Genomic DNA, 24515 nt, shown 5'->3' with positions numbered 1-24515 from the left:
AATTTCACCGTGAAAATTAAGTAGCCAATCCTGACTATCCCCAACGCCCTTCCAAAAGGTTGGCACACCTGTCATCTGGGTAAGATTCAGGTTCTTCTCAGTAGGTACTGTGATGGGGGGGAGAGGGGTCCATAGGTGACCCCTCCAACCTGGAAGCGGTCCAGCTACCCTAAAGGGAGAATAAGGTTGGGAAGACTTGGTCTGCAGGAGGATGGGCAGGTGCACGGGGACGGAAGGCTCACGGGGACCAGGGCGGGATGGAGGCGTGGGATCTGGACGCTGGAGCGTGGTGGCAGCGAGCATCGGGAGTTCGGGGACCCGGCAGCGGGAATACCGGGCGCACCGGGTTCCCGCCACTGGCGCGCGGCGACAAAGAGCAGCGGGCGAGCCAGGAACCCGGCAGCGGGAACAGGGGACGCGCGCGCGCCTGGGGCGGGGCACGCCGCCCGGCTCCTCCTCCGCGCCTGGCGGGGTGGCGGCGGCCTCCCTCCACTACACAGGTCCCAGGAAGAGGAGCAGGAGGAGGAGGAAACGCGGGGGGCCGGGCGGCTCCCAGGGTGCAGCGGCGCGGCCCCCGCATGGAGCCCAACGTGCGCTTCTGGATCACCGAACGCCAAGTACGGCCCGGGCCCGGCGCGGCTGGGGGCGGGGAGGCCCTGGGCCGCGTGAAGTCACCGGCTGGAGTGCTGGCTGGCCCGGGTGACCTTGGGTAGGCCACGTGGTCGCACCACCCGCCTTCCCACCGCAGACCCCGGGAGGGGACGAAGGGGAAACCCAAGCGTGCGGGAGGCCGACAGCCAGGGCTGGTACCGCGTGTCACCGCTACCCCAGGCCTGGCTAGCGAGGGTCGTCACAAGGTCACCCTACCCATCGTCCTGAAGAGTCAGGCCCCGCCTCGCAGGGGTCTGCCCTCCGCTGCCTAAGCTGTTGCTGAGCACCAGCTTGGAAAGGAACAGATGCATCCAGGAGCCACCCCCGCCCCTCCTGACCTCCGTACGCTCAGCCGCTCGGATGGCACAGGGGCTGTCGGCAGCGGTAGACAGGGAGTAGCGCGGGCCCCGCCTCTAGGCGGTGACTGGGCGGCGCTGCCCAATAGAAATACGATGGGAGCCGTAGAGGTCATTAAAATTTTTCTAGTAGCCACATTCAAAAGGGTAAAAAGGAACAACAGAAATTAATTTTAACAGTCTATTGTATTTAGCCCAACAGACGTAAAATATTCACGTTTCAACACGTAATCAATGTAAAAATTATTAATGAGATATTTACATCCCTTTTTTACATCTTTGAAATCTGGTGTCTATTTTACACATACAGCATATCTCAGTTTGGCCTGGCCACATTTCAGGGGCTCCAGAGCCACACGGGGCTAATTGGACCATACAATTCTAGGGTGTTCTCTTTCAGCCTTACCTAAAGGAGGGCCTAGCCTGGTTTTGAGTAGGGAAGCTGAAAGGGGACAGAGAACTCCAGCTTTCCAGGCAGAGCCAGGACCGGAAGCCAAAACCATTGCAGAGGTGGTGTGTGTTGTGGGGGAGGGGAAGGGGAAGGTTTTGGAAGCCAACCACACTTCCCCTGTCCACATGTGAACTGAGCTGCCTTTATTGATGCCTGGCTGGGGTGTCGGGTTCTTTATGACTCAAGTTAAGTCTTAGGACAATGATAAGAGGGTAAAGAAGAAGCTTCTGAGAACTTTCCAGGTAGTTGGTTCCAGGTCATTTGTGCGATGTGAACATAGATAGGCGCATTTGACCCCAGAGTCTGAGCTTTTAACCCTCGAGAGTAATTTGATATTAGAGTAGTTAAGAGCACAGGCTGCTGGGTTTGGTCCCGGCTGGGTTTTCTTGGGTACGTTCATGAGCTTTACCTCACCTGTAAAATGGGGATGTTGCAGGAGCTGCAGTTAGAAGCCCTGTTAGGGTCTCAAACATTATGTTCACCGTTATTATTACCATATATCTTTTCTTTTCTGCCACCACTAACCTCTCTGGTGCTCTTCTCCCTCTCCAGTCTTTTATTCAGAGATTCGTTCAGTGGACAGAGTTATTGGATCCTACAAATTTGGTCGTTTCAATTGTGAGTATTTCCTTGTTTTCTGAGATAACGCATTTCACATCTTATTCTGAAATGGGAAGACCGTGTGTCCCTTTTGAAAAGCAGTGGAAACAGAACCCATATATATTATCACGTTTTCATTCCTTCAGAATGAGCTTGTTAGATTGGTAGGTGGGTAAGCAAATGCTGACAGGTAATACCAAGCTCTGGGCCAGGTGCTGGTGGTTCAAAAGGGATCAAAACAGTCATCCCTGGTCATGGAGAATAGACCGGCAGAGGTGGTCACAGACCTTGACCTCGGGTTCTAAGGGAGGCGGAAGGCCAGAGGGAGGAGGCATCCAGGAAAGGTCAGATAGAAGGGACTGTAAGCAAAGCCCAGGGGAGAGAGCGGTAGTCCGGTCAGTGCGTTGGGGAACCAGGCAGTTCCTGAAGGGCCTTGTGTGTCATTCAGATGAGAGGGGTTTGCATTTAGCCTGCAGGGCGAGGTGGTGAGGTTTGTGGTTCAGAGGGTTTCTGGTCACCATGTGGCGAAGGATCAGAGGGATCAGACTGTAGATGAGGTGAGCTGTTCAGGGAATGGCTCAGCTATCTGAGTGAAAGACCAGGGTTTGAACCATGTGTTGCTGAGGGCAGAAGAGGAGATGCCCTGTCACCAGCAATACCCCTCAGGACCAGAGCCACAGGGACACTCCCATCCTTGTGTTCGAGTTGTTCCAGGCAGCCTTCTTTATTTATTTTTATTTTTATGTTTTTTTTAATGTTTATTTTTGAGGGAGAGAGGGAGACAGAGTGTGAGCCGCGGAGGGGCAGAGAGAGAGGGAGACACAGAATCCAAAGCAGGCTCCAGGCTCTGTGCTGTCAGCACAAACCCGACCTGGGGCTCATGAGATCATGGCCTGAGCCGAAGTCGGATGCTTAACCAACTGAGCCGCCCGGGTGCCCCACAGTCTAGTTTATAATAGAGAAAAATAAGCTGAATGCCCAACAGTAGGGAAATAGGAAAATATAATGTATATTCATACAGTGGAATACTAATAGAAGTTGAAAATGATGATCTAGTTAGCGATGTATAGTATTAACATGGAAACACGTGTATGATGTTACATGGAAAGCATCTACAATGTTAAGTGGAAAAAGCAAGACGCATAAAGTACAACATTTATGCAGATGACAATATAAACCAAAACTACATCTTTGTTTACAGATACATGTATTCTTATTTGTAGAAGTATAAGAAAGTGGACTGGAATTTCATACCTTGAACTCATAATACTTTCTCTCTGATAGAATAGGGAGACAGGAGACTGCGGGTGATGGCTTTTGGGGGAAAAAGAAAAAAAAAAAAAAAAAGAAAAATTGGAAGCAAATATAACCGAATGTTTGCAGCTGTTAATTCTGTGGAAGGGGATTGGGAGTATGTACTCATTCTTTGTATTTTCTGTATTTAATTCTTTTTTTTTTCCTCAAATTAAGAAGAAATGAAGAGAGGAAGTAAGCCTGAATGGATCAGATGTGGGGGTGAGAGAGAGGAGAGATCTTCAGGTTTCTAACTCTCAAAGCCAGGCAGATGGTGGTGGCTCTCACGGAGACAGCTGACATCAGAGAATGGGAGGGAGGTGGCAGCACCCGTGGCTTGAGCTGCTGGAGCTGTCTGGGAAGCTGGGAGCTCTGGATCTGAGTGCCACACGGGCCTATCCTCATGGAAACTCTAAGGGAGTAGAGAACATCATCAGTGTGTTGTACTGAAATCAGATGTCAAGGAGCATGTGATTCCTAAATCTGAGGATATAGCTAAACGATATTGAGATCATTGCTTGATTTTTTTTTTCTCTCTGATCATAGGAAAAAATAGAAAAATCAAGGCAACTATTGTTAACAAATGAAGATGCATTCATACATGACTTGGAGGACCGAAGGGTATGTGTCCCGTGCCTGGTTCAGGGTTGGATGTGGTTGCCTTCAGGAGATTCTGCTTGCATGGTCTCAAATCAGATGGAGTCTTGTCATAGTGAACACTGCCCAGGGGATCTGCTTTTTAAAACTGGATTAGTTTTTTTTTTTATGTTTATTTATTTTTGATAGAGAGAGACAGAGCACAAGTGGGGGAGAGGCAGAGAGAGAAGGAGACACAGAATCTGAAGCAAGCTCCAGGCTCCAAGCTGTCAGCACATAGCCCGACATGGGGCTCGAACCCACAAACCGCGAGATCATGACCTGAGCCAAAGTCGGACGCCTAACCAACTGAGCCACCCAGGAGCCCCATGGATTAGTTTCTTTTAAATGTAGTGAGGATTCATTCTCGTAAACCAGATTACTAGCAGAAGGAGCTAGTATTAAGGAAAGGAGAAAAAAGCATAGGGTTCCTCCTGTGCTTAGATATTAGTGGGAATCCTCTGTGACTGATCCCTGGAGCCCCACGGGAAACTCCAGAATTCAGGAAGGCCTCTGAAGTCAGAATCTATTTCCCATTAGAGGCAGTGGTCCAGGTCAGGATTACACTCCTGCCCAAAGAGTTAAACCAAGCATTTGTTATCTACCTTGTGGTGGATGGGGCTTTCCAGAGCCTATAGACATCAGTCCTGTGAGGCAGCCTGTGGAAAGCTCACATATTTAGTTTGGTGTGTGTGTGTGTGTGTGTGTGTGTGTGCGCGTGTGTGTGTGTGTGTGTGTGTGTGTGTGTGTGTGTGTGTGTGTGTTTATGAACTTGATAGGGCCTCTGGGCTCACAGCCTGGCTCAGATGCAGGTGCCTTGGCTAATGGCATGGTGCATCACCTTGTCTGCTCTTCTCTGAACCAGGGGCAGGCTAGATTCAGGTACTCACCTGAAGAGTAAGTTAGGTGTTGGCCTTGAGTCCTCTCCAAGGTAGGAGATTTAGGACTTTTTAATGTTCTGGCTGTTTTCTTTCTGTGGATCATTTTATTGCTTATTGTTAATTCATTTGTTTGTTTGATACATTTGATTAATTTTTAAAAATTTTTTTAAACATTTATTTATATTTGAGAGAGTGAGAGGGGGGAGGAACAGAGAGAGAGGGAGACACAGAATCTGAAGCAGGCTCCATGGTCTGAGATGTTAGCACAGAGCCTGATCGGGGCTCGAACTCATGAACCGCGAGATCATGACTTGAGCCGACGTCAGATGCTTAACCGACTGAGCCACCCAGGCGCCCTTGACTCATTTATTTTGATTTATTCTGTCCATGTGGCATTGAACAGTTCTGGCCTTCACTCTCTGAAAGATGGAGTAAAGGCGGCACCAGAAATGAGACTGGAGAGATTTTCTTTTTCTTTTTTGCTGCCAATTCACCTTTAAAAGCTTTGCTTGTTTTTTCTCTTTTTAGGTACAAGAAGCTTGGAAGAGAAGTCTTGTAAGTTTCAGCCCCTTGCTAATTTTTAGCCTGCTACGATAACAAAACCAAACATCAGACTGACCCTTGTGTTTGCTCTTGTGAAGTCAACAGTGCATCCTGACAACAGCAAACTGATCCCCGTTCCTTTTCGACCTGCAGGTGAGCAGATTCCAATTTTCACAAGTGGGTTGAGAAAACATGGCTTGTAACAGTTAAAAAACTCTGTCTAGAAGGATTTCTGACAGTGAGTCTGGAAACAGCTTAAAAGGGATGTTTGAAGGGTCTAGGTGTTGATAGTGGAGAAGAGCAGGTTTGGGGCCCAGAGCTGCATCCAGTGCTGTGGAAAGATCTGGAAGGTTGGGGGTGAGGACACAGGCCTGGGTCTGAAACCTACTTTGCTCTGTTATCTGCTAAGAAACACAGCCGATCATTTCATTGATGATGGTTCTAGAACTGGTAACTCATAAGTGTTTTGGATTCCAAGTAGTATCCTCTCTCTCATATCTTAATTACAATGAGGGGAATAAAACCTATGATCATACAGGGCCCTTTTAACTATAAATTCTCTCTGTTATGAACAAAAAGCTGGAAACATCATAATATCCAACAATTCAGACTATAGTTAAATAATTCATTAAAATGAATGAGGTAAATCCCATGTGCTAATGTAGAAGAATGGATCTCCAGGAACTCGTATTAAGGGGAAAAAAGGCACAATATGAAACAGTGTATAGTGATCCTGTTTGTATGAATAAGTGTTGTGAGCATGAGAGAGCACCAGAGAGTGTGGGAGTTTCCATCTAGTAGAGGAAAAACACTTGTCTCTCCTTTTAATGCCTCGCTTCTGACACCAGATACATGGGCTTTTCCCACACCCTTCAATTCTGTGACACCAGCCAGGTGTCTTATAGGTTTTTGATTTTTTTTCAATTTTTTTTTTTTTTACATTTATTTATTTTTGAGAGACAGAGAGACAGAGCACAAGTCAGGGAGGGGCAGAGACAGAAGGAGACACAGATTCCGAAGCAGGCCCCAGGCTTCGAGCCATCAGCAAAGAGCCCGACGCGGGGCTCAAACTCACAAACCGTGAGATCATGACCTGAGCTAAAGTTGGACACTTAACTGACTGAACCACCCAGGTGCCCCTGGTTTTTGGGTTTTTTTTAATGTTTATTTATTTTTGAGAGAGAGAGAGAGAGAACTAGCAAGGAAGGGGGAGACAGAGAGAGAGAGAGAGAGAGAGAGAGAGAGAGAAAGAGAATCCCAAGCAGGCTCTGTGCTGTCAGCGCAGAGCCCGACATGGGGCTCAAACTCATGAACTGTGAGATCATGACTTGAGCCAAAATCAAGAGTCAGACGCAGCCACCTAGGTGCCCCTGTCCTACAGTTTTAAGTCAGTCCTGACTGTCGACCTGGGGACAGCGACAGACCCCACAGTTTAAGGGCTCAGGCCCACAAGACCACCCCAACTTCAGAGGCCAATTGAAAGTCCAGGTTCTCTGTGCTTCTGACGAACCTGCTATAAATTGGAGGTCCTCACACCCCCCCCAACCCCCCCAACTCCTGGGGCTTGAAATTGCTAGACTGGCTCACAGAGCTCAGGAAGACCATTTACTTACTAGATTCACCGTTTGTTATTAAAGGATACAGTTCGGGAACAGATGGAAGTGATGCACAGAGTGGGCTGGGGAAGAAAGAGCTTCCACACCTTCCCCAGGCCTCTGCTCTGCCAGCACCTGCTTGTCCTCAGCAACTGAAACACTGTAAAAAGCAGGCTTTATCACTATGGTTGACTAGATCATTGGCCCTTGTGACTAGCCCCGCCTCCAGCCCCTTTCCCCTGGTAGGTAGGGGGTGGGGCCGAAAGGTCCAACCCCCTCATGCGTTGGCTGGTTCCCCTGGCAACCAGCCCCGCCTTAGGGGCTTTCCAAAAGTCACCTCATTAACATAAACTCAGGTGAGCTGCACCGGGGTTCTTAGGAGTACAAAAGACACCCATTTCTCCTTCACTGCTGTTGTCATTGAGGAAATCCCAAGGGCGTTAGGGTCTCTGTGCTCGGAACAGGGACGAAGAGCAAATACGGATTTCTTATTATAAATGACTGCATCACAGATGTACAAAGTTCGTGCAGAAGGACGAACAGGTGCGGGTTCACAGCGCTTGCCCTGAGTTGGAGGGACTAGGAAGGCCCGGGGGCGGGGGCGCCTCGCTAGGTCTTTCCTTGCTGTGCTGATTGAAATGCTTGCCATACGCACATAGTTATTATTAGGAAAAATCGAAACAATGAAGACTGTCCTTTGGCGTCTGTGCCTTCAGGGCGCTGGAGAGGAGGTTCTCGGGTGGGTATCCCCCCCCCCCCCCCCCCCCCCCCCGCCTGCCTCGGCGGCTGCAGTCACTGACCCTCTTCTCTTCCTTGCCAGCTCTCCTACCTTTCACGGCACCCATGGTGAGTCAGCTGAGACCCCAGGTTTAGGAAGATGTCCACTCATCTCCTAACCTCAGCGGTTTGTGTCCTCCAGCTCTGGAGCCCTGTCCCGCCACCCCCCCCCCCCCCCCCCCCCCCCGCCTCTGACCCTTGTCTGCTCTTCTTGTATTTTCACCCTGCCCCCCACAGTTAATCCAGTCAGGCATCTGGGCCTCTTGAAGGTCCCTGTGTCACAAGGTAGTCCTTTCTCTGGATGCCTACTGTGCTCAGAGCGCTACAAGGCGGATGAAATGCTCCCTGCTGCAAGCACACACAGGACTGTCCGTGACCTTCTCTCCCTTAACCCTCCACCCCACCCCTGCCCAGTACAGGCCCTCTCCTGGGACCTGGGATTGCCCCCCCACCCCCACCCCAGAGAGGCTGTACCACCTTCACTTTCACGGGGTTCTTTTTCACAAAGTGACAGCATTCCTCCGTCACTTCTCCCACACCCGTCCTGTGTGTGCGCCCACTGGCAAGTGCAGACTTCTCAGCTGCCCCGCCCTGCTGCATCGCAGGTCTTTGAGGCAGGGACCTGTGTGAGAGTCCCGGGTGTCCTCAGTGCCCTGTAGGCGTCACTTGCCCTGTAGCCTTCTGCATCTGGACCTTGGCCTCCTTGTCCCAGTCCTGGGGGGCCCAGTCCTGCATCTCCCCTGGGAAGTCCTTTGCCCGGCAGCTCCCCCTCCCCCAGAACACTTAAAACTTTGCTTTATTTTCTTAAAAGATCTTTTTGTCGATGCTGTCGGTGAAAAGTCTGAAGTCCCTGATTTTACCTCAGGTAATAACTGTTTCTATTTCATGATGACTGAATTCTGTTGTGCTCGAAACCAGTGTGTGATCCGTTTGCCTCCGTCTTTGTGCAGGTTTCCTTCTACACCTACACTACGGCATTCAACATTGTCAATGGAAATGCAAGTTATGTGAGTGTTATGAGGCCCAGGGGATATGCAATGCTCTGTTATTTCTTTTGGAGTTTTGTTTGTTTGTTTTAATTATCCTTCCAGGGTAAAACTGTGGTATTTGCTAAGTATGTACTTTTGTTTTTTCCTTAGAATCGTCGCCCACATGAGAGTCTATTACTAGGGACAGGAGTAATTGCTTCTTCATCCTTTTTTGGAGTGGGTATTTTAAAAATCTGTCAAATCTTATTTATTCCTCAGGACAAAACAAAATATTCTGAATTAAAATTCATGTTTCAACTCAAACTATTTTTTTTAATCTATGTTTTTTAATTCAAATTTTTTTTTTTTTTTTTTTTTTTAAGAGAGAGAGTGCGTGCGTGAGCAGGGTAGGGGCAGAGAGAGAGGGAGAGAGAATTCCAAGCAGGTTCCATGCTCAACACAGAGCCTGACATGGGGCTCAATCCCACAGCCCTGGGATTGTGACCTGAGCCGAAATCGAGAGTCAGACGCCCAACTGACTGAGCCACCCAGCCACCCCCTCAATTCAAACAACTTAGAAAGTGTGACCAAGAGATAAGAAAGGAAATGGTCACCTGTAATCCTGTCACCCCCCCCCCCCCCAAATAAGCATATGAGCATCCCAAGTTTCTAGGCATATACTCAGTACTCTTACCTTTTTAAAAAATGTATTTAGGCTAGATAAACATGTACAAATCGTATATTGCTTTGGATGTCAGGGCACCGTGATGGTTAAAAACACAGACATTAGAGTCAGATAAGCCTGGGTTGGCATCCTGGCTCAAATTCTTAGTGGCTCAGTGACTCTGGACAAGTTATATAACCTCCCTAAGCCTCCGTGTGTTCCGCTGATAATCGGGAGAACACGTCAGCGTTGCAAGAATTAAAAAATACACGGAGAGCATTTGCAAAGGCTGACCTGTGCCAGGAACTAGGTCGATGCTAACTCTTGCTATTGAGTATGTTCAGCTGATTTTTTGGACCTAGGCAATAATGATTTTTCTCTTGTTTTTCTAGTTACTCCCTCATTTGCTCCAGATGCGGCTGAATAACATGTTGTTGAAAAAAGCCCTTCCCATCATCATTCTGAGTAAGCAGGAAGCATGCAGTCGTTGTGGTCTTTGAGCTTTCCTTCATCTTTGGGGACAGCCAGGTCCCTTGGCCACATTGTGACTGATGACAGCTGCTATTTGTAGCTTTCCGAGGTCCCCGGGGCCAAACTAGGTCCTTGGTTTGAGAGGTGACACTTGCTCTGTAGATATACTCTTCATTGTCAGAGGATGAACACAATTACATTTGCAAGACTGTGCAAGCCCTGTGCATGTATTATTTCACTTAATCCTGACAAAAATGTATGGGTAGCAATATCGTTAGTCCATTTACAGAAGCAGAGGCTGAGGCAGGGGAACATTAACTGTCCTAGGGTCACACAGGGAATAGGTGGCAGTAGGGGGGATTCCAGCCTGGTGGACAGACTCTAGTGGGAGCAACAGAGATGTTAACCATTTCAAGTTTGCCAGCCTGCAGATTCACACTCCGTGTTTGACTCTGGAAATCATAATAGCGGTTTGAAGTGTTGGCAGAATGATGTGAGCGGTAAAATTTGGGAGAATGTCATAGAAACCTGATCAGACCAGCTAAAGCAAAGAAGGGGGGTGTATTTACAGGACCCTGGGGTTTCTCCTGGAATCTTCCCAGGGAGCTGGGCTGGACTTTCAGAGGTGCTGAAACCTGGTGCCGGGTCCTGGTCAGGGAAGGACCAACTGACTGGGAAGCCAACAGTTCTGATCCAGCTCCACAGCCCCAGGACAGAGCTCGGTTGGCCAGCTCCAGCCAGGTGACCTCCTGAGGGCAGAGGAAGCATAGCCATCAGAGAAAGAGGCGTGACATCAGAAAAGGTGTCCCTTCACTGGGCCAAACTCACCCTCTGTTGTGCATTTTCTTCTCTACATCCACAGCCCACATCAGTGCCATGAATGTTGTTGCAGCCCGAAGCCTTGAGCCCATTCGAGGGATTGAAGTCATGGACAAGGAAGGCAATGTCATGGGCTATTCCAGAAAAGCCGGGACAAAGGTAAGGGGACACAATGGAGCCTTAGCTGGCTTGCCTCTTGGGTAGAGCATTGAGTTTTCTGTTTGAGAGCTGTACCCAAGTCATGTCTCCCTTCCATCTTTCCTTATCCTGTTTTCCCTCTTGCAGACAGAGCGGTTTTCCATTTTGCACTGTGATGTTTGAAATGATGTTTCCATTTTACACCAGTAATATGCAATTAGTCTGAGTTCTCCAGAGAAACAAAACCAGTCGTATGTATGCATGTGTGTATTTATTTTAAGTAATTGGCTGATTCAATCGTAGGGCCCATAGGTTGCTCAAATGTAGGCCAGGTCGGCAGGTTAGAAACTCAGGAGCCCTTGAGGCAAAATTTCTTCTTTGGGAAAACCTTCTCGATTTTGCTCTCAAGGCTTCCCAACTGATTAAACAAGGCCCATTCACACCATGGAAGGTAATCTTTGCTTAAAGTTAACTGATTATAGATGTTAACCACATTTACAAAATAGCCCCACGGTAGCACGTCAGTGTTTGGTTTAAGTACCAGGTCCCATCGCCTAGCCAGGTTGACACATGAGACTGACCGCCGCAGACGGGCTTCCACCAAATGCTAGGCCGCTCTCTGAGGGTGAGATTTTATTTTTCCAGCTCAGCATCCACACACACACACCCCCAAGGCTGCTCTGCACTTGTGGAAGTCAGTGACTCCCTGTCTGGATTTGAGAGCAATGTTCGCGGTCCCCCTCACAGCAGATTTTCTTATAGTCTTCATCTTTCCGGACCAGTCTGCTGGCAAGGCTGGGCTGAGAAAAACCGTGCTCTGACCAGAACTCTTCAAAAAGGCTTCGGTTTTTAAAATTTTGTTGTAAATACTTTTTTAAGTTTATTTATTTATTTTGAGAGAGACAGTGCATGCCAGAGGGACAGAGAGAGAAGAAGAAGAAGAAGAAGAAGAGAGAGAGAGAGAGAGAGAGAGAAAGAGAGAATCCCAAGCAGTTTCCACGCTGTCGGCACAGAGCCCCACATGGGGCTCAATCTCACAAACCTCGAGATCATGACCTGAGCCGAAATCAAGAGTCAGACACTTAGCCAACAGAGCTACCCAGGCGCCCGTCGAAGGCCTCAATTTTTAATAAGTTTTATTACTAAATAGTTGAATTCTTTTGCTCAATTCAGCACCCTGGCTTCTGTGTGCATTCAGGTTGAAGAAACTGGACTGGCCTATGGTGGTCTCATTTGGGGTTTGAACTTTTTGTAAAATTACTTTTTCAGCAGGTGAGGTTTTTTTGGTTTTTTTGTTTTTTGTTTTTCTCTGTGGAATGCCATTAGCTAAAGAATCATAGCATGAGGCAATTGTGTGCAAATGGCCTGAACAGCAGCAAAGAACAGCCCAATAAGAAGTGAAGGGAATAATAGCTTCTCGTGTTGTCAGTGTTCAAGGGGACTCCTGTCGGGACACCCTCTGCCCTATGTGTCAGCAGAAGAGGAGGTCAGTGGGGCGCCTGGGTGGCGCAGTCGGTTAAGCGTCCGACTTCACCCGGGTCACGATCTCGCGGTCCGTGAGTTCGAGCCCCGCGTTAGGCTCTGGGCTGATGGATCAGAGCCTGGAGCCTGTTTCCGATTCTGTGTCTCCCTCTCTCTCTGCCCCTCCCCCGTTCATGCTCTGTCTCTCTCTGTCCCAAAAATAAATAAACGTTGGAAAAAAAAAAAAAAAAAAGAAGAGGAGGTCAGAAAAGATGGCTGATGGGGCGCCTGGGTGGCTCAGTCAGTTAAGCGTGTGACTTCGGCTCAGGTCATGATCTCACAGCTTGTGAGTTCGAGCCCCATGTCGGGCTCTGTGCTGACAGCTCGGAGCCTGGAGCCTGCTTCGGATTCTCTGTCTCCCTCTCTCTCTCTGCCCCTCCCCCACTCACACTCTGTCTCTCGCTCTCTCAAAAAATAAATAAACGTTACAAAAAATTAAAAAAAAAAAAAAAAAGATGGCTGCTCGTTCAGTTGGTAAATATAGCGTTGTTTGGCTCACAAACATCTTGCTGTAAACCCTGTCCGTGATTCACAAAGCTGAATTACAAACCATTAGCTACATGCCTGTCACCAGATTCCTGCCAGAACGTTTAGTAGCATGTCTGAAAAATAGGAGCCACCTTTTCTTTCTTTTTTAATTTTTTTTAATGTTTATTTTTGAGAGAGAGACAGACAGACAGAGTGTGAACAGGGGAGGGGCAGAGAGAGAGGGAGACACAGAATCCGAAGCAGGCTCAGGCTCCCAGCTGTCAGCACAGAGCCTGATGCGGGGCTCAAACCCACAAACTGTGAGATCATGACCTGAGCTGAAGTTGAACGCTTAACCAACAGCCACTCAGGCGCCCCGGTAGTGGCCACCTTTCTAAATGAATTACAGGTAACAAGGGGACAAGTGGTTGCCTGAAACACCTCGTTCTCGAAACAAAGGTTTTGTGCCTAAGAACCACCCTAATGAGACATTTTTAATAGCTTTATTGAGATGTAATTTATATACTATAAAATTCACCTGTGGCGCGAGTATAGTTGGATGAATTTTAGTAAATTTAAGCAGTTACGCGGCTATCATCTCAGTCCAAATCTAGAACATTTTCATCCTAAAAATCTCCCTTGTGCCCATTGAACCACTCCCTTCTCCCACCCCCAGCCCCAGAGAAATACTGATCTGCTTTTTGTCCTCATAGTTTTGCCTTTCAGAAATTTCATGTAAGTGACTTGTACAAGTGTTTTTTTGTGTCTGACTTCTTTCACTTTTGAGGTTCATCCGCCTGTACCAGGCGCTGAAAGGTTGTTGCTTTTCATTGCTAAGCAGCATTGTATCGTATGGATGTGCCTTCCAGGTTTTGTGTATCCATCCCCCAGGCAACGGATATTTGGATTATGTCCAGTTTGGGGCTGTTATGCATAACGCTGCTCTGAACTTCCGCGCAAGTCTTTACGTGGATGGCCATCTGTCTGCATCTGTCTTCAGCTCCCTTTACCTGTAGGGTGCTAGGGCTGCTGTGAATCATTTGCAAAGCTGAAGAGAAGAATGAGAGCAGGTGTATTTATTTTTAAGAGCCAGAGTGAGCAAGACTGGGGGAGAGGGGCGGAGAGGTAGAGGGAGAGAGAGAATCCCAAGCAGGGTCCATTCAGTGCAGAGCCCATCATGGGGCTCGATCTCATGACACTGGGATCAGGACCCCAGCTGAAATCAAGAGTCAGATGCCCAACCGACTGAGCCCCCCAGGTGCCCCATGAGCAGGTGTTTAATCTGTGAGTTGCTCCTTGGCTCCTCGTGCCCTCCAGGTGCTGTGTAAGCACAGCCACACCCTTGGCTTTAGGATCCCTTCCCTCCAGGAGCCAGGAGCTCTCAGCCTCCCAGGGGAGGCAGCCTCAGGCCCTGCTAGCTCTCAGGACGTCTAGTCCATCTGTCCAGGATGAGCTTCATTTTTGCATGAAGGCCAATTTAGGGTAAAAGATTTGATGGGGTCTGCTTTAAGAAAGAAAGAAAGAAAGAAAGAAAGAAAGAAAGAAAGAAAGAAAGAAAGAAAGAAAGAAAGAAAAAACGTTTATTGGTGCACCTGGGTGGCTCAGTCAGTTGAGCATCTGAGGCTTGATTTTTGGCTCAGGTCATGATCCCAGAGTCGTGGGATTGTGCCCGCATCAGACTCTGAGCTAAGCATGGAGCCTGCTTAAGATTCTCTCTCGCTCGCGCTCTCTCTCTCACTTGTGCTCTCTCTCTCACTTTCTCTCCCCTGCTCCCCCTCTCTCCTCTGCCCCTCTCCTGCCCCCTTGTGCATGCATGCACGCTTTCTCTTTCTCATTCTCTCCAAAATAATAATAATAAAAAGAATAGTGTCTGCAACTGTGCATAAGGATAAGCATTCTTTCAACATTTCCCTGTCACCAAAAGGTTTATTTTCTGTGGCTAAAATTTCAGAAACTACGCAACCAGCAATATCTGATTGTAACAGGGCACCTTTGATCAGATTTCAGGGGCCAGTCCGCATTGTTTTCCCTTGACGGGCCTTGGAAGGCACTCCGCCGCGGAGTGTAACACGTGTCCCAGTGCCCCCCAATATAGGTGTCTGCTTTGCAGTGTCCTCCCCTCACACACAAGTGGAGAGAGGCCGGCCTCGCCCCACTGACGTGGAAACACACCACACTCGGCAGCCGCTTTTCTCTCCCTGAAGTTGAGCAGTTGTATTTTATATTCCTGAAAGTTTAAGTGCCACCCTCCTCGGCCCCCTCTGTCCCTGTGGGGGAAAGGTGTTCTCTGCAGAGGAATCGGATGAGCTGAGCAACATCTGATGTGGGAAGCAGAGAGCGGGGCTGGCGGGCATGGGAGGGAAACCCAGAAGGCAGGCTGTAGGCACGTCCTGGGAAGCCAGCTGTGGAAGAGACGGGGTTGGAGGGGGACAGTGGCCTCATGCCTGTTCATCTTGGGCAGAGCAGTGCTGTCCGTGGAGTCATGCCTTACCCGGGGCTGGGGTTCTGAAGTTAACATGTGAGTGTCATCTATAGTCAGAATTTCCCCGGAAAGTCTCTTACGTTGCCCTTGAGTACACATGACTTTGTGCATATATAACCCATACAGTAAATAACATATTTAAATGTTGGATGTATAGAGTAATGTGTATTATAGAAAAGATGACAAAATGTTATCAACCGTACAACTTACTCGTGCAAAGTAAGATTTTGTAGCACCCCTCATTACACAAGCAAAAGGTGGGTGCATGCAGGTGGATCCGTGCATGGCACGTGTGGTTGTGATGCCACGCCAGTGCCCTCTGAGCTGGACTTCTGGAACGTTCCTCCACTCAAAGGGGTAGGAATATCTGGGCTGCTGCTCGGGATCAGGAGGCCTGTGGCAGCGTCCTGGATTGGAAGGAAATCATGCAGCAGAGCAGTCCTGGGGGGGCCCTTCCAGCATTTCCACCAAGGGGCCTGCCCTTTGGTTCTAGGTGACGATTTTTCTATAGGCTGCCTTTGGTTTGTACTTTGGGTGGTTGGCAGGCCAATGGAGACCACTGTGGAGTCAGCGGAGGCAAATCCCGTCTCCAGTTGCTCCTGCACCCGCCCCAGCGGTCCTCCAGCTGCACGCCCGTGGGGCTGCCTCCACCTCTCTCCACCTGCATTATTTTTCTAAGTGAGAAAGGAGAGCTGCTGAAGGACATCCGGAAATGGCCTCATGCCGTGTGTTAAGGTGCTTCCTTTCCATTTCTACTAGGCCGTTAAAGACACGGCGACGTCCAGAATCGTGCTGTTTGGGACCTCCGCTTTTATCCCTGAAGTCTTCTCCCACTTTTTCATAAGGTAAGAGGCAGGTAGGAATAGACGTTTGACACTCAAAATCCTTACAAAACTTGTCAAACACCGAGCCTGCTGGGAGGGATGGGAAGAAGTTTCTTTGGTCACCTTCCTGCTACATTCTGTTCATCACAGTTAGGACAGCAGGATTCACGTGGGGCACGCATGGAAATCCAGATTTGCCTGTTCCTTAAACGTGGAATCTCACCCAGACCCTGTCCTCAGCTAGCTGTGTGTTCCTGGGCGTGTCCCAGCACCTGCTGAAGCACAGCCCCTCAGGTCTCGAATGCTGAGTCGAGATGATTGGCAGGTTCTCCCAGCTCTGATGTGTTGTGAGTGTGGCTCAAGCCTGCCTTCCCCCTTCATTCAAGCATGTGTTAAATTAGCCTAAGTGGCCTAGATTCAGCAGACCATCATCCCTTTTGAGAAGCAAGAAATGGCCGGTTGGGAGGAAGTCCTGGGGACCTGCCAGTGACAAGCCCAACACGCAGTAGCTTAGGCCGGAAGGCAGATGTGTTGGTTTAGATACTGGGTGCGGGCAGAGAGCGTAGCCCAGGGCAGCTGAGCAGACACCCCACGGCAGGGACAGTCCTATCTTCACGGTGTCAGCTTCCCTCTGTCCTGCCACACGCTGGCTTCCTTGTGGTGATGAGGGACGTGACTGCCAACACCTCCCAGCTGCTATCCTCAAAGAGTCCGGAGGAGTGATAGAAACATGGCAAACCCCAGCAGAGACAGGGAATGTCTTCCACTCAGTTCACAAACTCCCAGAGGAGGACTCAGTTGGCCCAGATGGGGTCACCGGAACCGATCCCCTCTATCCAGCGTGATGAGTTAGAAAGCCTTCGTTAGGACCACATAAGGAGTGTTTTCTAGAAGTAGCAGCATGCCGCTTAGAGCCAAGTGTTACTTCCCATGGGCCACCGGCTGGATGGCTGTAGAGACTAATGCTGGCCAGGTTCTTCATGGACCAGTCTGGCTGGGTCACAGCTGGGCTTCCTCTGAAAGCTGGCACCCTCCAGTCTATCCCTTGAAGCCCACCTAGTGACCCGAGCGGCCTGGGGAGAAGGGATGGCGTTCATTTCCCAGTGGGCCCTCACAGCTGTGATAGTGTCCAACCTGGAATGACCTCGGTGGCTCTTCTGACTCAGCCCTTTTATTCTGCGTGTGAATGAACCCAGGCTCAGGAAGGGAAGGTGTCTTGCCCAAGACCCTGCAGTCTGTCAGTGGCAGCCGGACCCAGGCCCCTGGATCTCTGACTCCCAGGCTGGGTCAGAATGTCACATGCATGTCAGCAGAGCCCAGCATCTAGAATCTGGCCTCTCACTTTGGAGGTGTGGGATTTTGGACAAGTGACTTAACTGGTCGGTGGCTGTGTCCTTGTTTGTGTGAAAGGGGGTGATGGTAACACAAACTTCAAAGGGTTGTTGGGGATCAAAATGGGCAAATGCCTGGGAAGTGCTGAACCCCAGGCCTGACGCCCAGCGAGCGCTCCGTCAGTGCAGCTGCTGGTATCGCTTGTTTGCTGGTGAATGGGGACCAAGGCGTGGGCCCGGCCGGCTGCACGTAAGACCATTAGAGCGGAGGGCCAACCTCTGAAGAAAGCCCAGTAACCTTGTCTCTTACAGGACCCAGTTTTTCCGGCAATATCCATGGTCATTATGGACCTTCAAGCTGTCTTGTACTGTCTTAGTAATGGGACTGATGGTGCCAGTTTCTTTTAGTATGTACCCACAAATTGAACGGGTAAGTGCCCCCTATTCAAATTTCTCTCAAAACAAAAACAAAACAAAACAAAAAAAAAACAAGCCTTTTTCTTCTCCTCGTTGTAAGAGAAAGAGAATTCTAAGAAATCTGCGAAGTTTACAAAAGTATAAAAATAACATTATTTAATCCCGTCCCGCAGATCACTTGTGCCATTTTGGATTCTATTTTTCTCAGTGATATACCAGAAGCATTTTTCTGGGATATTTAAAAAACCTTTGAGATTTTTTAGATACCTCATAACGTTCCATAGTGATGTCTCATCCAATGGGACTTTCTTCAGCGATGGAAATGTTTGATACGTATGCTAATACAACCACCTCTAACCACATATAGCTGTTGAGCACCTGCAGTGTGGCTAATGTGACTGAGGAACAGAATTTTTTTTTTTTAATTATTTTTTTAAATGTTTACTTATTGTTGAGAGAGAGAGAGACAGAGTGTGAGCAGGGAAGGGGCAGAGAGAGAGGGAGACACAGAATCCGAAACAGGCTCCAGGCTCTGAGCTGCCAGCACAGAGCCCAACGCGGGGCTTGAACCCACGGACCGCGAGATCATGACCTGAGCTGAAGTCGGACGTTTAACCGACTGAGCCACCCAGGCGCCCCTTAATTATTTTTTTAAATGTTTACTTATTGTTGAGAGAGAGAGAGACAGAGCGTGAGCAGGGAAGGGGCAGAGAGAGAGGGAGACACAGAATCTGAAACAGGCTCCAGGCCGTCAGCACAGAGCCCAAGGTGGGGCTCGAACTCATGAGCTGGGAGATCATGACCTTAGCCAAAGTCAGGCTTAACCGACTGAGACACTCAGGTGCCCCTGAATTTTTTATTTAATGCATTTTAAGTACTCACATGCAGCTAGCGGTTTCTGTATTAGACGATGTAGTTCTATAGACTAGGATATATTATAATCGATGATGAGTCAGACTACCTGGATTCAAATTCCCAGCTCCTCCATGACCTCGGTCAATTTGTTTAAATTCTGTGAGATTCAATTTCCATATCTGTTAAAGAGAATTAAAGATAGTATCTCCGCAAAAGGCTGTTGCTGCTGTCAGGGACATTGTTGATGTCACAGCTTTTGGCGATTCCTGGCGTTTCTTAGCTGAAAATTTCAAATGTTTGTTTCTGTCACTGAAGTTAAAAATCAGTGATGTCTTCAAAAGCATTTAAATTTATGGAATGAGGTTGTTCAAAACCCAAATCTAGGTTCATAAAATCATTAATTCGGGTAACTTTGCCATCACCTAACATAGAAACTTATATTACTAAATATTTATTTATTAAAATAAAATGCTAGAATATATTTTTAATCCTTACAGGCCCACCTAGAACATGGCTTATTATAATAAGATTGTAATAAAAGTGAACTCTTTTGCAAATAATTACTTCTGGTCGCACTGGTACTCAGTGAAGGAGGTGGCTTAACCTGCAGAGGTTATGTCATTTACAGAAGTCGTTAAATCTTGGGGGAGGTTCCCACTCCCCTGCTGCCATGATTATGTGGTTTCCTCCTGGGCTCTTGCATTCATTCCCCAAACAGTGATGGGGGGCCTATCCTGCCAGACCAGCTAGGTGCTGGGGTCAGCGGTGAGTAAATGGGTCTTGCCCTATGTAGCTATGAAAAAGCAATGACGTGTGGCCAGCTGGGGCTTTGACTGGGGAAGTAGGAGAAGGGGAAGCCACAGAGCCCAGGAATCCCTACCGGCTGAGGGTGGAGGTGTCGTACTTTAAGAGGTCCAAGGGAACAACCTTTTGCGGAACTCCCTTCGCTGCCACGGGGGAGTCAGAATATGGAATCCGCAAGTTGTTAGATAATCAGGTCTCTTTCCAGTTTGTCTTGTACACATCATTGTGGGTCATGGGATTCGTTTTTCCAATGTTAGGAGTAACTTGGTTCTTTACTCTGTGATATCATTTTGGTCCTCAGCTAGTGGCTACTCTCTATGGCTGGGGCCTCCGAGGGCATGAGGTCACCCTTCTTCTGGGAAGGCTAGGTCCAGGACAGCCTGTCAGAGGGCAGGACCAGAGGCGATCCTCCCCCACTTTGCTGCCGCTGTTCTCACTGGCCTTCTGGAGTCTGGTGGCCACTAGACTTAAAGTTACAGGGCCGAATGGATGTGTTGGGGTCCTCGGGCCCATGAGGGGGAGACTCCCACACGCAGGTAACTGTAGACACAGTGGGACTGCAGTGGAACGCAGTCACACATAGGGGTGGTGTGGGCACAACAGAGGCAACGTCAGTGCAGCCAGGGGCTGGGGGCCGTGGCAGGGGATGCGTGGGGGGAAAGGCAGCCTGGGCCAAGGGCACAGCTTGTGCCCAGACATGGAGTGGTGTGGTCCACCCCGGGCACTCTGGTCCCACATGGCTAGAGTGTGAGAGAAGAGGCTACAGGTGTTCTACGCCTAATAAGTGTGGCTTCTGTTTATCCAGCATCTTCTGTGTCCTGGGGACTGTCTGCCTGGCAGTTAGTCTCTTGTCTTTAAGACAGCTTTTCAAGGTAGTTTGTATTCCCACTTTACCGACAGGAGCCTGGGGCTCAGGGGAAATAGGAAATTCCCCTGTGGGCTATTCAGCTATGGAGAGGCGGGGCCAATGGGGGAAGGACCTTACCAGCCCCTCATGGTGATAGAACTTTATACGGAGGCAATGAGGGAGGCAATGAGGGAGACGTTTCGAGGGGGGAGTGGCTTCGTCAGGTTGTATTTTAGAAGTATCACTCTTTGGATGTCACAGTGTAGATGGGAGGCTAGGAGGACAGCTGGGGGGCTGTAGACACATTCTGGCTGGAGGTGATGGGGGGCTCAGAGTAGGTCCATGGTAGTAGGTTAGAGAGAAATATTGAATTGGGCGAGTTAGAATTTGTGAGCATTCAGATTGGGGGTGAAAATAAAGAGAAAAGGATCCAAGGGGATATCCAGATTTCTGGTTTAGGTGTGATGCCAATAACCAGGACAGAGGAAGGAAGGGCTCTGTATTAACTAGGATTATGTTTGGGGCACCTGGGTAGCTCAGTTGGTTGACTGTCTGACTCTTGGTTTCAGCGCAGGTCATGATCTCACGTTTCGTGAGTTCAGCCCCACATCAGGCTCCACACTGACATGCAAAGCCTGCTTGGGATTCTCTCTCTCTCCCTCTGTCTCTCTGCTCCTTCCCTGCTCATGCTGTCTCAAAATAAATAAACTTAAAAAAATTTTTTTAAATAAATTAGAATTACATTCGGTTGTAAATGAGATCGAAAATAACAGCCTGAACAAGGTAGAAGTTGTTTCTCACTCACATAAAATGTGTCATGAGCACGCTGGGAAGGCGCACACATGAGTTGTGTTTTTCCACAGTACCTTTTCCAATAAAGTACCAGTTTTGTTCAGTCATAAAGCAAAGGGAATCACGATTCTGAAAGCAGGTTCAGGGTTCCAAACTGGGTGACATTTCACCATGTGATTAAACTTGGCTTCTTACACAGCGCATGGAGCAGAACATAAGTCACACAACAAACAAGGTAACAGAAAGGTGCAGAAGTTAGCCAAGCAAACGTGAAGTCAGTCTGTGGGTGCGCAGTTGAGATAAGGCCGTGGTCCAGCCGGGTCAGCTCTCGGCACTTACCGCTTATTATGGTCAAGCCGTGAAGGATCTCAGTCATGTTCGAGATCAATCGGGTAGTGCCTTGGCGGCAGCTGCTTTTTAAGTGGTCATAGAGGGGTCACATCAGAAGAGTCTGATGGTTTGCTGCAAAACTCGTCCCTTTATGAAGAGCCCCTGCAGACCTCCTCTGGTTCGGCTTGTTGTCAGTGCTGGGGTATCAGCTGATGCCGGTCCCGGCGATAATCTCGGAGCTGCAGTACCTCTGACTACTTGTGTCATTGCTTGACATCAGAGGCTCCATTTTGCTTTCTACTGTGAGGTGACCAGCCCAATAAGGCAGCGATGCGTCATAAAGTCCTCAGGGATCTTAATTCCTTCCAGGCCAGCATGCCACCATTCCTAGGGTTTGGCCCCATCTTCAAGGTACCAGATGGTACCTTTCCCATTCCCCTTGGCCACGTGCCACTTTCACTTCATCACATTGGCCAGAACTTAGTCATGTGGTCAAGCCTCACCGCAAGGGAAGCTGGGAAATGAGGTCTTTATTTTGGACCTATTTAAAATTCTGCTGCTGTGGAAGAACAGATGGGACAGATGACAGGAAGGGTAATGTGTCACATATGGAAACAACTGTTACCTGCTAGGAAGTAAGTATGACCAAAAGGCTATGGGGAGATTAGGGAAAGAAGAGAATTGCCGGCTGATCCAGGAAGGCTGCCTGGAAGAAGTAGGCTTTGGACATGGATGGATGTCAACAGGCAGAGATGGGGGAGTGAAGAGGGCATTCCAAGTCGGGGTATAGGAGAGCTGAGGAGTCCAATGTAGCTGGGCACAAGTCACTGAGTGTGACTGGCAACATGCTTGGGGCCAGATAGCAGGGCCTGTATGGCCAGGCCCAGGAGGCAGGCTCTACTCTGAAGGCAACCGGTGGGTCATGCAAGGCTTGAAGGGGCAGGGCTCTCAGAGGCCAGAATAGAGGCAGGAAATGGAATCCATTTCCCCTCCTGAGCCTCTCCCCGCCAACCGCCAAGCAAGTCTTGGCATTTGCTAGACCTTGAAAGAAACTTGTTGGTCCAAGGTGGGCACAGAGGTGGCTGAATGGTGGTCCCCAGCCAGTGGGGTCCCCAAGCCCTGCCTCCTTGTCTGGCCCCCGCCCAGGACCAAGACATCTTCTCAGATGTACCACAGGCTGCAGCAACCTTCAGGTCTGGAAACTCAGTGACCTTGACAGGGAAACTTGTCCCCTGCAAAACTCCTTTTCCACTAAGCTAGTACTTCTGCCACCTCGTGAGACTAAGAACCGTGACTGGGGATTAGGGGGATTGTTGTTAACTTTGGTGGGTGTGATGACAGCAGAGTAGTTGCATAACAGAGTCATTGTCCTTTGGAATTTCATACGGAAGCATTTGTAGGTAAAATGACAGATCTGAGAATTGCCTTCAAACACTCCAGAAAATACCCCCAAATTGGGATTGGGAGATGCCGGATGAAAGGAGATTGGCAGGTTGTTACTAATGCTGAGTGATGAGTAGATGAGGGCCCATTGTATTCTTTCTGTGTGTGTTTATATTTGAAATTCTCCATAACAAAATGTTCAAGAAGTTCTGCTTTTTTGTTGTTGTCGATCAGACATCACTGAAAAAGTTGGACTGGAAAATAGATGCTTTCTGTAATATATACATATATTTTTTTAACTTGGCTCTTAAGGCAAGAAAAGTTCTTAATATAAATATTAAGAATTTAACTTTGTTTTTCAGATACAGTGCAATAAGCTTGAAAAGGAAATTCAGTCCGCAACAGAAGAAACGGAACTCTTCTATAACAGAGGGGTATAGGGATGAGTTTTTGGTGAATTTGTTCTGTTCCTGCTTGAACGCCTTCCTCTCTGCTCGAGGTGTCTGTTCCGAGGACTCTGCCAGGGGTCTGGAACCCGAGGTGTCTGTGCCCCCAGGATGGCTTACAATTGCACAGGCCAGCGCCCTTTTCAGGCAGGTGCCGGGGGTTTCAAGCCTGGATGAAAGTTCTGAGAAACAAGAGGCTGTCCTGTCTGGTCCACCCCCATGGGGTTGCTGAGGGGATGGGTGATAGAAGATTCGATTCTCTAGGTGTTTGTTCATCAGCCTCTGAAGGGATACTGTGAAATTACTAATAAACTTATTAAAAGTTGAGTATTTGAAAAAATAAAGGAAAAGGGTCTCCCGTGCCCAGGGCCCAGCCATTAAATTGATGGCCCACCTCAAGGTAAGTGGGAGCCTCTGGTGAGCGCTGAAGGCCTCCACCCCCAAAGCAATCCTCTTTCCCTCCTCAGCTTACTCCCATTTTGGACGCCTGAAAATCTTTGCCCCCGGGGCCATCCGCCTCCTGTCTCCTCTCTGGCAAATGACCCTGCCTCCTCCCTCACAGTGAAAACAAGGCTGTGGACCAGCGGTGGAACCTCCTGGCGTCAGTTCCGCAGACCTCTTCCCACCCACGCCCAGCCTTCCCTCCTCCTCGCAAGGTCAGCTGTGGGCCGGGCTCAGGGCCCTTCCATTCCCATTTCCTCAGGGCCTTCCGTGCCTGTGTAGCTTCCCTGCCTCTGGCTCCAGACTCCTCCCTCCTTCCCAGAAGCAAGGGAGCTACTGGAGTCACCAGCCTCGTTAAAATAGCTAACATCCTTCCGGAGCCAAATGTTTTCAAGGGTTGTCTCCCCTCGCTGTGCCCACCGCCTTCCACCCTGATAGAACTGCTCCCCACCCCACACCCCACCCGAACACTGACTGCCAGTCTGCTGGGTGCTCAGACTCAGCACGGGGCTTGCTCCCCTGAGCGGTAGGCCCCCCTCCTGCTGCCCCCGGTACCCCGCCCCTCAGACATCCACTTGAGACCATCTTTTCCTCCCCGTCTCAGGAAATGGCACCGCCACCGACGAAGCAGCGTCACCCAAGATCACTGGCGTCACCCTCTCTTCTCCCTCCCCTCAACCCCATTCAACAGCTGAGCCCAAAGGTGACAAGTGCTACAGCCTGCCTGGCCC

At 49.1% G+C, this 24515-nt stretch overlaps 1 protein-coding gene across 2 annotated transcripts; it reads left to right on the top strand.

Moving 5' to 3' along the window:
* The first annotated feature begins 440 nt into the window (after nt 1-440).
* Nucleotides 441-23670, top strand: SFXN4 (sideroflexin 4). Of its 2 annotated transcripts, XM_086680993.1 has the most exons (14): nt 442-617; nt 2011-2076; nt 3898-3972; nt 5397-5423; nt 5510-5564; nt 7827-7852; nt 8595-8648; nt 8734-8790; nt 8923-8988; nt 9808-9880; nt 10749-10864; nt 16074-16159; nt 17782-17899; nt 23260-23670. In XM_086680993.1, exons 1-14 carry the CDS (start codon nt 579-581, stop codon nt 23335-23337), a joined length of 936 nt encoding a protein of 311 aa, XP_086537119.1. In that variant the 5' UTR covers nt 442-578; the 3' UTR covers nt 23338-23670. The 2 variants fall into 2 exon arrangements, with proteins under 2 accessions (XP_086537120.1, XP_086537119.1); XM_086680994.1 differs by lacking the exon at nt 8923-8988 and having other exon boundaries at nt 441-617.
* Nucleotides 23671-24515: the final 845 nt, after the last annotated feature.

The sequence above is a fragment of the Puma concolor genome, chromosome D2, assembly GCF_028749965.1.
Source record: "Puma concolor isolate L17-30 chromosome D2, mPumCon1.1.hap2, whole genome shotgun sequence".
Taxonomy (NCBI): domain Eukaryota; kingdom Metazoa; phylum Chordata; class Mammalia; order Carnivora; family Felidae; genus Puma; species Puma concolor.
This window is presented reverse-complemented; position numbering and strand designations above follow the sequence as displayed.

Coding starts and splice junctions, on each gene's coding strand:
- SFXN4 (XM_086680993.1), top strand. CDS start 579: ATGGAGCCCAACGTGCGCTTCTGGATCACCGAACGCCAA. Junction 5,565..7,826: donor CGTTCCTTTTCGACCTGCAG/GTGAGCAGATTC, acceptor CTTCCTTGCCAG/CTCTCCTACCTTTCACGGCA. Junction 17,900..23,259: donor TGTACCCACAAATTGAACGG/GTAAGTGCCCCC, acceptor TTTGTTTTTCAG/ATACAGTGCAATAAGCTTGA.